General features: G+C 38.3%; 2 protein-coding genes across 3 annotated transcripts in view; both read right to left on the minus strand.

Annotated features, from left to right (window-relative positions):
- The window catches only part of LOC146703575 (vesicle-fusing ATPase-like), a 30,328-nt gene extending 27,800 nt beyond the window's left edge, over positions 1-2,528 (minus strand). The window contains exon 1 of the mRNA XM_085466842.1: positions 2,414-2,528. Coding sequence (XP_085322968.1) covers positions 2,414-2,425 — 12 coding nt within the window. The 5' untranslated portion in view covers positions 2,426-2,528. The remainder of the gene's footprint in view (positions 1-2,413) is intronic.
- Positions 2,529-4,203: 1,675 nt separating this feature from the next.
- Positions 4,204-13,006, minus strand: psmd11b (proteasome 26S subunit, non-ATPase 11b). Of its 2 annotated transcripts, none has more exons than XM_085466845.1 (13): positions 12,530-13,006; positions 11,366-11,467; positions 10,632-10,828; positions 9,665-9,722; positions 9,178-9,372; positions 7,426-7,570; positions 7,274-7,334; positions 6,842-6,904; positions 6,463-6,588; positions 5,707-5,742; positions 5,549-5,600; positions 5,317-5,459; positions 4,204-5,223 (listed from the first exon to the last, which is right to left on the minus strand). In XM_085466845.1, the coding sequence occupies exons 1-12, from the start codon at positions 12,618-12,620 to the stop codon at positions 5,317-5,319; spliced, it is 1,269 nt and encodes a 422-aa protein (XP_085322971.1). In that variant the 5' UTR covers positions 12,621-13,006; the 3' UTR covers positions 4,204-5,223. The 2 variants fall into 2 exon arrangements, with proteins under 2 accessions (XP_085322971.1, XP_085322970.1); XM_085466844.1 differs by having other exon boundaries at positions 4,204-5,228; positions 12,530-13,005.
- Between the last annotated feature and the right edge of the window lie 875 nt (positions 13,007-13,881).

Raw genomic sequence — 13,881 nt, forward strand, 5'->3', positions numbered from 1 at the left:
TTTTGTACTGTAATTGCACACTAGGTTTGCAGCTCAGTGATCTTTATGACTCCACATCAGGCTGTTGTGTAAAAAAATAATTATGAAACTATGAAAACAGAAAATGTCTCAAGGCAAATTCATACACAAGTCTTTATACTGACACACACAGGCTGCGTAGCAAAAAAAAAACATTACCAAACCAAATTACTGTAGAAACAAAATCTTGAAAATTACAAGAAAACCCCCATCTCATTACATCCTTCTTAGAAAGCGACCAAGATTTAACCTGCTTTCATCTCAAATATCCAAAAAGATGATTAAGTGCTGACCTAGATCTAAAAACGTTAATCTTGGCCTACTTTGAGCATTTCAGGAAGTAGGCTTTCTTGTGCCTTTTAGCTCTCCTGATAATCTCAGATTGTCAGTCTATCCGAGGTCAAAAGTATTAAGAATTGTTATTTTTTTGGCGAGTTGTTGGTGATAATAAGAACTGTTTTAGGTTTGTTCATTGAAAAAGGGAAAACAATAGCAGGAAGGTGTCTTGGCCCATGTTCAGTGGGCCGCCTCCCCTTCCTCTCTGAACAAAAAGAGTACTAAAGTACCAAAAAAAGCCTAAAAAAGCCTCTGAGACTGAAGAAGTCACCTGGATGAATCATGAAATGTTTCTCCCATTGAAAACACTACGTCCAGGTGAACAGACTCAATTTTATTGTACAGCAGAAAGGTGACATGGCATGTAAAACCATACTTGACTCACATTTGCAACTACACTCAGTATCTATTATAAGATTTAGCCCAAGAGGCCTCTGTTTTTCTCAGCAATAAGTTTGATGACAGAACAGCAGTGAAGCTTACTGTCAATATGGGTGTAGTTAACAACTTAGCTCCACACAGCAAACAGTGACCGCGATGTTGAACTGGGGGAATGAAAGAACATGTTTTTCTAGAGTCCACAGCAGCCCTCACTTCTGTTATCAACATTCAAGACGTTTACTGGGAAAAATCTGATAAAAGTCCTTTAGCAAACCATCTGTTTAACGAGCTTAAACAAGAAGATAATTGATCTTTCCTCTTACTCTCATCCAGCGGCACTTTGTTTTACACAGCTACAGCAAAACTGACTAAAAACTAAGGCTGTGTGTACGCAGACAAAATGCACGTTTACATGTTGCACTGGCTGAGAACAGCCCATGCTTTCTCTTTTTGACAGTAACACCTGTACTATGCCGAGGTGAATCTAAACGGCGATCACTACATTGATTTTAAAGCTATGGTTACTAATATTTTGCGCATGAATTATGCTATAGTATTAACTGTATTAAATACAACTTGACTATAATGCATCAGATTCTCTCACGTCTTGACAGAGATGCCTTCAAATACACTAAATTTTATTAATATAGCCTAGTAGTTCTTTTCCAGTATTACTGATCAAAACATTTAGAATACACACACATTAATACAGTACTTTTAATGCTAAACTATTGTATAGAGTTTTTTCTCTTACAATGCTGATATGTCTGCAGCAGCAGGGTTGCTATTAAAGGTGCATCTTATTTTGCAAAATCAGCGGCTGTGCTGTTAACGCCTCCCCTTACAAATACACTTGTAGCAAGATTGGGAAATCCTGGGTTAACTTAATGAGATGATGACCAGCTTCATGTGACTGCTTAGTCTGATTGACATGTCAGGGGTGAATCCAGACAAAGGAAACATACCCTGGATATACTAACCTTACTTTCAATTACAGGCCCCAGTACCTAAGCAAATATATTACTGCATATAATAAAAATGCTGCTGAAATGTGTTTGTTTCATGTGTGTGAATTAATATATAGGATGATATATTAGAATATCACACTTTTAAAATCACCAAATACCCTATATCTCTGAAAAGCCCTATACCCAGTAACATGGGGCTTTTCAGGCTTAATTACTGGTTAATTGAAAGTAGCTAAAGTATTAGTAAAAATGCAATTTTTAACACTGAGTTAAAAGTAAGTTTGGGCTTTCAGTAAACGTTTCTCTTTATGTGCCTTTCTTGTTCCCTTTTACCCATTAAACACCGCAACACTTCCTTCATTTCACTTCAGAGACACATCCAACCCTGAACAGCAGGTTTTTTATATCGAGGCTAAAAACACAGCTAAACAGCCCAAATATGGCAAATGTTACTTATAATAATTCACAGGTGGGAAACAAAAACAGCTGCATGAATGCTGAGTTTCACACTGGTCATAAGATACTCCATTTGTCTTCCGGGCTGCCTACGAAGTTATGAATGACAACTGAATCTGCCACACAGCTAGTGCTGTGCTGGCTCACTGTCCGAGTACAAACCCCCCTGCAGTCCTCTAAGTGTACTTCCGGCTTATTCTTCAATATTTTCCGCTCCAAGTGTACTTCTGAGTCTGAGCTTCAAATAAACTCACCCGTGTAGACATCACTGTGGGCTGTTTTTGTTTTTTATCCTACTTCTGGTAAAACTCTGCATCAAGCTTCCGCTGACAGAGGTAAACGCACAGACTGACGTCGAAGGAGGCGGGATTTCAACACGTACTGTAACGTCATCACGCAAGCGACGGGAAGCTTGTTTCTGAAATCCTTAGACACCCATAAAAGTGATCTTCTCCCAGGTTGGATTGCTCCAAGGTGACAAAAAAAAGGCTGTGTCAGATAATAGATAAAACGAAATCTTTTCTATATGGGGAAAAATGATCCACAATAACATTAGGCTGGGTTTAGACTTAGTTTTAGATTACAGTCTTCAGTTTTTATTATGCCTGTGTTTTCCTTTCATATTAGAAACCCTCAGAAATTTCAAACTGGGATGTTATTTAGGGATATCAAAAGTTATGTAGCCCTTGGACCAGGCTTATCTGGTCCTAAGTCCAGCTATAATAAAACAATGGCATTGAAGAAATAAATGTTTTAGGAAATCAGATATTAAAATGTCAATTTGTGGATTATACAACATTGTAATTTGCAATATAAAGGTGAAAACACATATTAAACATATAGGCATTATTATCATTGGGAACAAGAATTATGGGAGAAAAGAACAAATAAACAAAAAAATGTGGCTAAAATGTAAATGTGCTTAGTCAGATGGATTGTGGATTCTGTGAAGAAGATAATGTGTGAAACTTTTTTGTTTTGTTTTCTCAAAATAGTTTCTGTAGCTGAAGAACTCAGTGCAGTAGAGCAATGTTCGGATGTGGTGGAGGGGAGAGATTTACATCACGGACGTGCAGCCAACAAATCTGCAGGAAGTGTTGATATGATGCGGTAACGTCAGTATTGACCAAAATATCTGAGGATTGTTTCCAGCAGCTTGTTCCACCTGTGCTACTTAGCAATAAGGCTGTTTTTAAGGGAAAATGCATATGTAAGTGTCCAGTGAGTGTATGATCTGTCTGCTCTGGGAATCATATCGTTTCCACATGAAAAACTTCTAATAAAGAACTACTATAAATGTGCAATTTGATAACCACGTCTTGTTCTATGAGTTATAAAAACTTAAATATAACTGCCTTCAAATCACGTGGACAGCAGAAAACTATTTATGAAAACATAAGCTGGAAAACAAGATGCTTAAATTTCAAAGGCAAATGGAAATCTTTATTTATGTGGAAAATCTGTTAAAAAAAAAAAAAATCTGTAGAAATGCTGCGAGGGGATCCAAAGTTACTCATAATGATGCAGTATTTGATCTGGAACTCTTAATTATCATGACAGCTACAGTAACGACTTGTGCTTCTTGTTTTTTGAGGAAAAGAAATAAATCTTGCTTAGAATCATAGAAAAGGTTAATTCAATGTGATAAAACAAATTACCTTTAGTGAAAAAAAAAAAAAAGCAAAATGAAAATCAAAGCCATTAGAAAAAATGGATTTAATGCCCTTTGATGTAAAGTTGTTACTGACAGAGCAGCACACAAAAGTGTAGTCTTGTTCTTAGGGTGTTAACATCTCCATTTTGGGAGTAATTTTAATTTTTTAAATGTAAACACCTCTTCTTTAAAAAAAAAAAAAAAAGACATTTGCTATCGTATACATCATCTGGGATACTCTACCATCATTAAATGCATGTCAGAGAATTTTGCAACATGAAACACCAGCCTACTAACCACCTCATGCAGCTTTGTGGTTAACAAACTAGCTCCATTGGCCCAAATTATCAACTTTTTTTTTTCTTTTTTGCAAGAGACAAGACAAAATCCTTAAAATACAAAATATTTATTTTCGAAAATGTCTTTATAAGAGAAAAACAAAACGAGAAAAGAAAAAAAAAATCAAAAACCAAATCAAAACCATACAAATTGTTTGGTTGCTAGCATACCACACTAGTGCTAGGAACTAACAATGGAGAACTGTTCACCCGGGTTAACTCACAGACGCTCAGAGGCGATGACCTCCACCTCTACCCTGCGATCTCATTGCATCCAAACACTGAGGCAAACAGAAGCGCCGAAAACATGGCACTAGTGGTGAAATGGCATCCTGTCTGTTCTAGAAACTTATAATAGCAGGAGGGGCAGACGTGGCAACCATCTGATTTCCTTTTTAAAAAAAAAAAAAAAAAAAAAAAAAGAAACACAAAAGCCAAAAACAAAGAAAGTGTTTAATACATATCTGAAATACAGAGGGGACTAACTGTTGGCATTGATATGGCGAGGAGGAGGAGGGGGGAAAAAAAAAAAAAAAAAAAAAAAAAAAAAGAGCTAGAGGGAGCTCTTGGGCTAAAAATCAGCACTCCAAGGAGCATCCCAACCTTCCAAAAACTGAACAGTGTGCTTCTGAAAGATATGGAGGAGGAAGAGAAAGCCTCGCAGAGCCCGAGGCCACAGAGGTCAAAGTTGCACCTTTGAGGTTGCAGTGGAGTCAGCTTTAAGGCTTGGCAGGCCGAACCTTACAGCAGATATAAACATATATATATTCTTAAACCTTTCCATCTTTTTTTATTGTGGTTGTACAATATTCCCTGATGGCCTGATATGGCCGCTGAGTGTTATACAGAATCCTGAAGAGATATCAAAATTAAAAAGAATAAAAAGAAAAGGAAAAAAAAAAAGTGATGAAATTGTCCGTGGAGGAGGGGTAGAGAGGGGGGAGGGTTTGATGTTGGGGGATCCTGTTTTGTTGCAGTTTGTGAGACTTCCTGTTGCTCTCCCTTGTCCCCTCTGAAAATGTTGCACACGCTGGTCAAACACACAGTTTCTCCATCTCACTGCTGCAGTGATCTGCTCTGAGGGGGTTTAAAAAGAAGAAGAAAAATAGATTTAGACGAGAGAAAGAAGACTGCACATATAACCGAATCCTTTAATTTTACTCACCTATGTCAGCTTCTTGGCTTTGTTGTAAAGCGAATCCACGACTTTGCTCATGTTCTGAATTGTTTCCAAAGCTGCTTCGTATGTTTTGTCCACTGGGGGTTCTTCAAATATGATCAAAACACCTTCACCTTGGTCGAGGATTCCTAAGGCGGCGTGCAAAAAAACAGTATTACAGCAGACTGCCGAGTATAGCTTTGCAAAATACTTTTTTTTAATACAACAACGCAATTACCGTGAAACTTTTTGTCCAGAATCATTTGTGATAATTTCCTCTCAACATCGCCCTAAAGAGATAAAGATGAGGAATTAAAAATGAGCTGATACACAAGACTGAATGTTAGCTTAAAAAAATTTAAATAAATAATAAATCCAAAATGCAGCAACACTTACCTTAGATAGTTTGATTAGACCTGATATGTGTTCTATCTGAAAACCGAAGGACACAAATTAAATACAGATCTTAATTATACATTTTTCAGTTGTAATGATGAAGAACAAACAATAACATCAGTCTGTACTAGTATGAAGTAATAGACCTGTTGCAGTCACGCAGACTTCAGCTTCTATTGTTTGATAGAAATACGCAGTATAAACTGTATGATTAGCACAAGAGTTAAATCAAATAGAAAGGCTTTTAATGTAGCTGCCTCATCATGCTAATAGTCCACAGTGTGTCCGTGTGCCATTTCTGGATATTGCAGGGTTTCTCCAGGATCACTCAAACTGATATACCTTTGGGAAATAAGGTGATGCATCTAAAATATATTCACTCAGTTAAGCAGTGACTCTAGAGAGAAAGATGCCAGTATCTCCCAAAGTTTTCACCAAAATGAAAGTGTAATAAACCAAACAGCAGGGGAGGGGGAAGCATTATTGCTTATAAAATCAAGCTTTCAGGCCAAGAGATGGTATCGCATTAACTCAGAAAAGCAGAGGGTGGCTTATATGGCTGCCAGGGCAACAAAGTCTGCTAGCAGCTGTATTTACAATGATCCCCCATGTTATGAGATGTTTTTTCTTCAAAGACACAAATACAACTTTACTTTTCAGCAAATGTAAAGTTTTAGGACTGATTGGTAAAAGTTTTCACATTTTGTATTACAGTGGTGGGTTTCCTATATACACCTGAGCCTTGCATGTTCTCACCTGCACTCTGGAAAATGGTTCAATGACTCGGATGAGGTTTTGTTCCAGCAGGTTGTCGTACAGCTTGGCCAGGTGAGTGTTGATGATTGGGTCGTCCCGCAGCTCTGCTCTGTACTCTGTGAGGGCCTGGAACATGCCAAACTCTGACTTAGGAAAACTTTAAATTGTCAAATAACAAGGAGGCAGCTTACGACACAAAACGTCAAGGTTTTAATCCTTCAAAATGAAAATCGAGGACCTAATGTTAACTTCTGAGTGTGTCACCTCACCCTCAGCTGACAAATGTGAGGCCAAAGAGACCATAATGACAAAATGTGTGTTTCTTTATCTTTATCTAAAGCCACCGGGCAAAATTTGACAATGCTAAAGGCATTCTTACCTTTTCAAAATCTGCTAATGATCTGTTCTTGCTGGCCTGGGCTACACATTTCAATGCTTCTGTCTACAAACAGAAAGATGAGAAAAAAATATTAGTAATGTTTTTATCAAGAAAAAAAACATTAATGAAGCACCCACACAAAACTAAGAAATATCTGGTAGTTACAGTGAAGGTCATTTTCTTCTGAAACACACCAAGACATTTATTTAAATTCAAATATCATCAAAGATTTGAGTAAAATTCTGCAGCACTCGCACAAAAACTGTGTGCTTCACTTAAATAACATGTTTATTACACCTTTGCACACTAAAGCTGCTGCTTTGTGAATAATCCACAACTGATATTTCTATTTTATTTAGTTCAAAAGGTGGTTTGCAGCATTTGTGATTCTTTCCGTGTTTGGGTAAAAATCCAATGACAGCTTGTACTTGCCTGTCTGCCTGCGTATCTGAGGGCCAGTTTACCGCTGATCAGGGCTTGTACCTCCTCTGGCCTGAAAGAGTCAAGTAATAAATACATTCATTAGACATTTAAAGAGTGTTTAGTACCACGTATTACTGTAAAACAGTATAAGTACTACTTACGAGTTGAGTACAATTTTGCACAGGAGCATGTATTTGAGTGCTGTGATGGCTCTGGGGCTGTCGATTGAGTCGTAACCCTCGAAGGCCTCAAAGAAGTAGGAGTAGGCCGTCTTCCAGTCTTTTTCCTCTGCTGCATGGATGATCCCTGCACCAGAGATGGCACAGCATGACAGTTACCATTTCAGGCAAAAACAAAAACCCACAACAGTGAAGTATGTGATGCTTCAACAAAAACTCGGAGCGCCGAGGCTGCCATATGACTGCATGACTCCAAAGAGTATTAAAACCACCATGTGCTGAGCTTCTCTGGGCGTTGCCCGACATGGACAACTTAATCATAACGCTGGAAAGTACAAAAGAAATGATCATGTTGTGTCATTTTTTTCAGGTCATATTGTGTTATGCAGCTAAGTCTAAGAATTTAGTCAGCCATCCTGTAATCAGGAATTTAGCAGTTTGATCCCAAGCACCTCAAAGTCTGTATTTTGCCATGTAGACAAAACACTGAAAGTCAAAAACATCCCAGATGTGTCATGAGTATGTATGCAATCGTAAAATGGCTGCCTGAATGCAGCTTTTGGTGCAAACTGCTTTAAACTGTTTATAAGACTAGAAAAGCTCTACTGTATTCATCCACTCCGCCATTTATATCCATGAATAAATATGATAAGATCATGCCTCCAAGCTCTTCTGGCTTCAACATCAGAAACTGTGTGGTTTTCACATACTCATAACCGTTAGAGGCACTGGAGATCAAATCTAAATTTGTCATGCACCTGTCGAGAAAAGACCTGCTTTATGTTATTAAAACACAAAATAATTATTAATAAGGGTAAAAATTCTTGATGGTGCAGCACTGTCTACATCAACAATTTATTACTCTAAACCACCATAACTTCATTCAACTTAAGAATAGAAAAATGTGCCTTTTTTGTAAATAAAGCTGAAACTAAGAAAAAGGAAAAAAGGCCAGAAAATTACCATTTACTATGAGATCCTATCAAACAATATTAAACTCTAGAAAAGGGCATCTCGTCAAAGATTTATGGCATGCCTGGCACCTGCTCAATGACTGAACCAAAAGAGGACAACATGGTAGACATCAGGCACTAATTTTCCACATATCCAACTTTTGCAATCGAATGACATAAAAGATTCTATCAATGACAAAGTCTGAATTTTTGCATGGTAGTGTTGCAGGAAAGGATGGCTTAAAAAGCCAGAAAACTGTGCCGATCTCACATTGTCATAGCATCTGCTGACATCAGTCCTTTCCCCTCCTCTGAACAACTAAGTTGTTCTTTTTACTGTAAAAATGTGAAACTAACCCTTGCAACATTTTTCAAGCATCATCAGTGTTAAATCTGACACCTTTTTTTTCACTAGTTATTCAGAGGGACTGTTTAGGCTGATTATTACTTTTTCTCAATCAGTATCGGATCATTTTGTTTTTACTGAGCAGAGTATGGATGATGTATCTTCAGGCAGAGGTATAATATTATGTAGTCTGTTCAGTTACCTTCTACAATGGATGAGCACACCATTCATTAGCTGTTATATCCATCTGCCTTATTAACCGTTTCAGCCCCATGCAAGAAATATTCAGCAGTAATCAGCCGGTCAAGTGTGAACCTGGCCTTTACAATCCCGCATCTTTATGAATAAAAAAATGAAGGAAAAAAATAGTCTCCCATTTTTTGATAATTCGCCCAGACAGAAAGTTATTCCAGGTAAGACTTTGGTAACTCTTACCTGACTGCATGTCCAGAGCTGCCTGGAGCTTTGGAGGACAGTAAATGGCGTTGGCGGTGGTTCTGGCTGAAGTGAGGGCTGCGCGGGCCTTGGGCAGGTTACTGAGGGCGTGGTATGTCTTACTTTCAAGCAGCTGCACCTCAACCAGAAGAGCTTTGTCATCCATCTTTTTCAGCTCCTGGAGCAGCTGGGAGCCTGAGGGTAAGAGGGCAAATCTGGGTTAATATCGTGTACGCCAGCTTCTGCAATAACTTTGATCAAAATTATGTAATTGCCTGGGGATGAATGCGCAATTATAGTGCTGATATGTGCTGCTCAATTTCCTCCCACAACCCCTTATTTATGAAGTATTTTAGTCAAGCATTAACTTTTTAAATGTAGCACTAGAAGAATGAAAGACTTCTTGCCAAATATCTTGGTGGTAGAAAACAGACATTGCAATTCACCCAAAACATAAAAATGTTAAAAAGGATCTCTAAACACTCACCGAGAGCCAAGGCCTCCTGGTATCTTTTGGTGTCAAAATAGAGCGAGATCAGTCGTGCCTGAAAGAACAAGAAGCTGTTAGATGAGCAGAGAACAGCAGCAACAGCTGTGACATGGAAGCAGTTATAAGAAACAACTAATGACAGAATCGTACCCTTTATTAATTCCATCAGAGTAATCTTAACTTCTACAGCATTTTGATGATGAAAACATCTGGTTGTAACTGGTATCAAACTGTTTCTTGCAGGTATCATATCGAGCTCCGCACTGAGCATCAAGAAATCACACCGTGAGCATTTTATTAGCTTTCCAATAATTGCTGTAAATTACAACTACAACTGTCATCCTCTTCAGGCAAAGGTAAAGAATTCTTAGGTTTCCTGTTTTCATCCAGGTTCATCTCAGAGTCACAGTGGTGGTGTTGCACAACCAATCGCTCCATCATTATCTGTCTGAAATCACAGCGTCTCCCACTCCATGAGTCAGAACGCATTAAATCTGATCTCTCCCACAGCTGCTATTTATGTTTGGGATATCATATTTCTTTGTTTTCACTATCATTACTCATAAACTGTGTTCCATGTCAGCACTAAGTGAGGTCAGGTGGGAGGACAAATATATCAGCTAGCAATAACTTCATTTATGACAAATCCAATAACCATCTTTATACTCCTCTTCTATCAGAATGGCACAGTTCATGTACTGCAATTTGTTGCTTTTACTACTCTGGAGGTCTTTACTATCAAACTTCCAAAATACAAAATAATCCCCCACTTAATCCAGTTATCTTTCCCCTTCCTTTTATAAAGTAGAAAGGCCACATCTGGTGTAAAAGTGATAGAGTTCAGAAAAAAAGACTTCGTAGCACTGTTTTAACACTTTTCTGCTCTCATACGTGGTGTGGACAAAGTATGTATGGGCTTACACATTTTAGGGTTTTTACAAGCCTATGCTAGACATCTTTTTACCTCCAGAGCTTGTCGTAGGAAGGTCCTCTTCTCAGCCTTGGCCCATTCAATGCATTCAAGACACAGCTCCACCTCCTGCCCCGTTGCTGCTTCCATGTCAAGGAATAGATCTAACAGAGAGCGGACGAGCCGAGCCGCCTTGGCCTTACTGATGGACATCAGGAAAGGCCTCACAAATTTCAGGAGTCCACCAAGTTCTGTGGACAAAAACAAGAAAAACTTATTCAAAACTTTAAGAGCAAAAACATATATATGACAACATCTCTTAGCCTGAGCAGCGCCCTGCAACAGGTTTAGGGAAAACTTATTTTGTTAACCCTGAAATGAGGAAAACTGAGTTTTTTTGTTGCAAAAAGACGTATAACCTAAACAGATTGTGAACCTAACTTGCTCACTGGCAGGTTTTCTCTCTGGCACCTCCTGCTGCACCTAAAGCAGCTATAAGAGCTCTTATCAGATCAGCACAAGTTCACACTACAAATGCTGAAATCTCAGTGAGATATTCTTACTAGATGTAACCATTATCTGTATGGTTTATATTTTTATATTCAGTTGATGTAACTTGAATTTCACCCCTGTCAGATGAGCTTTTCTGGAAGCTTAACTTTTCTCATGTTAGAGTAAATCAATTCCGACTTTAAATCTAGACTCACAGTTTACTGAAACTGTTTTCTGGAACAGGACCCAGGTTTTAGCCAAACATAAAATGTACACAGAATGTCTTTGAACATTACCTGCAGCTTGTCCCGTTTTTGCCAGCAGTGTGCCCAGCTCCAAGATGCTTTGTTCTTTAACTCTAACCGCTTCCTCATCGTTCTCTTGAACATCTCTTCTCACTGATAAACAGAACAAGTTCACATGAGAAAAAAAATATTAAAATATAACTATGAGGCAAGTAAATTTACAAACATGCATAGTGATCCACACTTTATTATAACAATACACAGTCCCATCTTGTGATTTGTCATGTGACATAAACAGTTTAACCAAAAATAATTAAATAAATAAAATTAAATTTTCTTGGTTCCATAAAATCCTCAATAACAAAATCTTTTGAAATACTTTTGAAATGCCAAAGCTGTGCAGGACAAAACTGAGATATCTTAGTCCCATCACCATCTCCAAAATCCAACTAATTTACTAAAGAAAACAATCCTGAGGGAAACAGTCAATTTGTGGCTTAATAACTAAGAAATAATTTTGCCCCTTTGAGCAGTTTCAGGGGAATTGAGCATTTAATAATTTCAGCACTGATACTAGAGATATACAGGTGGAAAGAACATAAGTTCCTTAGAGGTAAACAAGAGAAAATGACATCTTGCCAGCTAGTAGGGCTGGTGTGACAAGGCAGATTGGGGACAGCTATGTCTGTTGTGGGAAATGTATGAACTCTTTACCACTACTCGTGTGTTTACACCATCATTTAGTTATTTATAGAGGTAGAGCTGATTATGAAACAGGTTATAGGTCCTCTCGCTTTATAAGGTAGCTGCTTTTCACTGTGTTGTTGAGAGGCTTTTGATAACAGGCTAATGATGTTAGCCTCAACACTAACTATGCTAACATGACAGTCTTTAGTTGGGTCAATGACAACTGTGCTCAGTGTCACAGCTCCAACACACACACAGTGGAACTCATGCACAATTCTGACAACCACCAACAGACACATTCCATGGCTAGGCCTAGAGTTAGCAACGGTGCTAACGAGCTAACATCCACCAGCTAGCAATTCCCGTTAGCCACCGTTCTACAGTGAGTCAGCACGGCACACCACCGGCTCCAGCTATTCAAAGCCACTAGCTACATGCTAACCCCGCCGCCTCACACTAACTGTAAAATCATTCATTACAGCAGTGAATGGGATGATATTCACCTCAAAACACCAGCCTAAGACTCACCTATTGAATGTAGGATGTCGATAGAGGCGTTGCGATCCGTGCTAATGAGAGACTGAGCTCTCTGAAACTCAACCACCGCTGCAGCCGCCATCTTCCTTATTCAAATGCTGCCTGAATGAAAAATACGTGCGGGGACTACGTTACCAAACGCCTGTGACGCCACTGTACATCTTGCATGTCGGGATTGAAAGGAATAATGGGAAATGTAGTCATCAAATTCCTTTGTTGCAGTATTAAAAACATAAATAGAAACTAGTTCTTATTTCTGCCCATGACAATTTTCTCCCCACAATAACTGAGAATCTTGGATCCATTTCGTCTTCACTTCTACCAGCTGTGAGAAATTAATGTTAATTCTGATGACGTATTCAGGTTTTTTTTAACCTTGACTACAGTTTTTAGAGGTCTGTTTATTTTTCTGTTTTATTTTCTATTCAGTTTTAAAGTTCAGTTTAAAATGTGATCCCTTTCAGAGAGCTCCGTGGCTAAATGCCGCCCTAAGAACGATCATCCCTAATGATGCGCGCAGGCTGTGCTATTCTGAGATCAGTTTGGGAGACAGAGTCTAAAAACTGATAAAACATTAATGTGGTCTATTTGGTGTGTTTGTTATGGATTAAAATCATGCAATTATATTTTTATTTAGTGCAAATTTACCCCGGCGTAGTATCCAGGTCATAATATCTCTTTGGGTCCCTAAATGTGTGCTGATATTCATTCTGTGCTCTTGCTGAAGCATATTCTAATTGGAAAAACATATACAAATAATGTCATTAAATTTACTGCATATCAATAACTGTTGTCTTCTGTCTCTCATAGTTTTTGTTTTGTTCTTGTCTCTCAATGTTCTCCATGTTCTCCTATCTTTTTCCTCACTCCAAAACCAGCTGTGGCAGACGCTGCCTCTCCCTGAGCCTGGTTCTGCCAGAGCTCTCCCGTTAAAAGGAAGTTCTTCCTTCCCGCTGTTGCCAAATTGTGCTAACAGGGATTCATCATTGTTGGGGTTTGCACTCTAATACTGATCTTTTCATTATCTAGCATTGTAAAGCGCCTTGAGGTGACTCTTGTTGTGTGTTGGTGCTATAGATATAAAACTGAACCAATTTAAGCTGAATTCTATGGATACTAATTCTATATTTCACAGTACACAAAACCTACTTTCTGATTAAAAACTTTAGATTACATTGCCTCTTGAGAGTTTTGCATGATATCACCCTCTCTATAAACGTGCTTTATTGTATTTTTTTTTTAAATGTACTGCATTTTTTACTGTGTGTTTTTTAAATGTTTGAGAGACGCGTGTGACACACAAAGCCTTAAATCTGCCTAGATTATTGCTGTGATCACTTCAG

This window comes from Copadichromis virginalis, linkage group LG8 (genome assembly GCF_057382275.1).
Source record: "Copadichromis virginalis isolate Kocher_CV1m ecotype Utaka linkage group LG8, C_Virginalis_male_GT1.1, whole genome shotgun sequence".
Lineage (NCBI taxonomy): Eukaryota > Metazoa > Chordata > Actinopteri > Cichliformes > Cichlidae > Copadichromis > Copadichromis virginalis.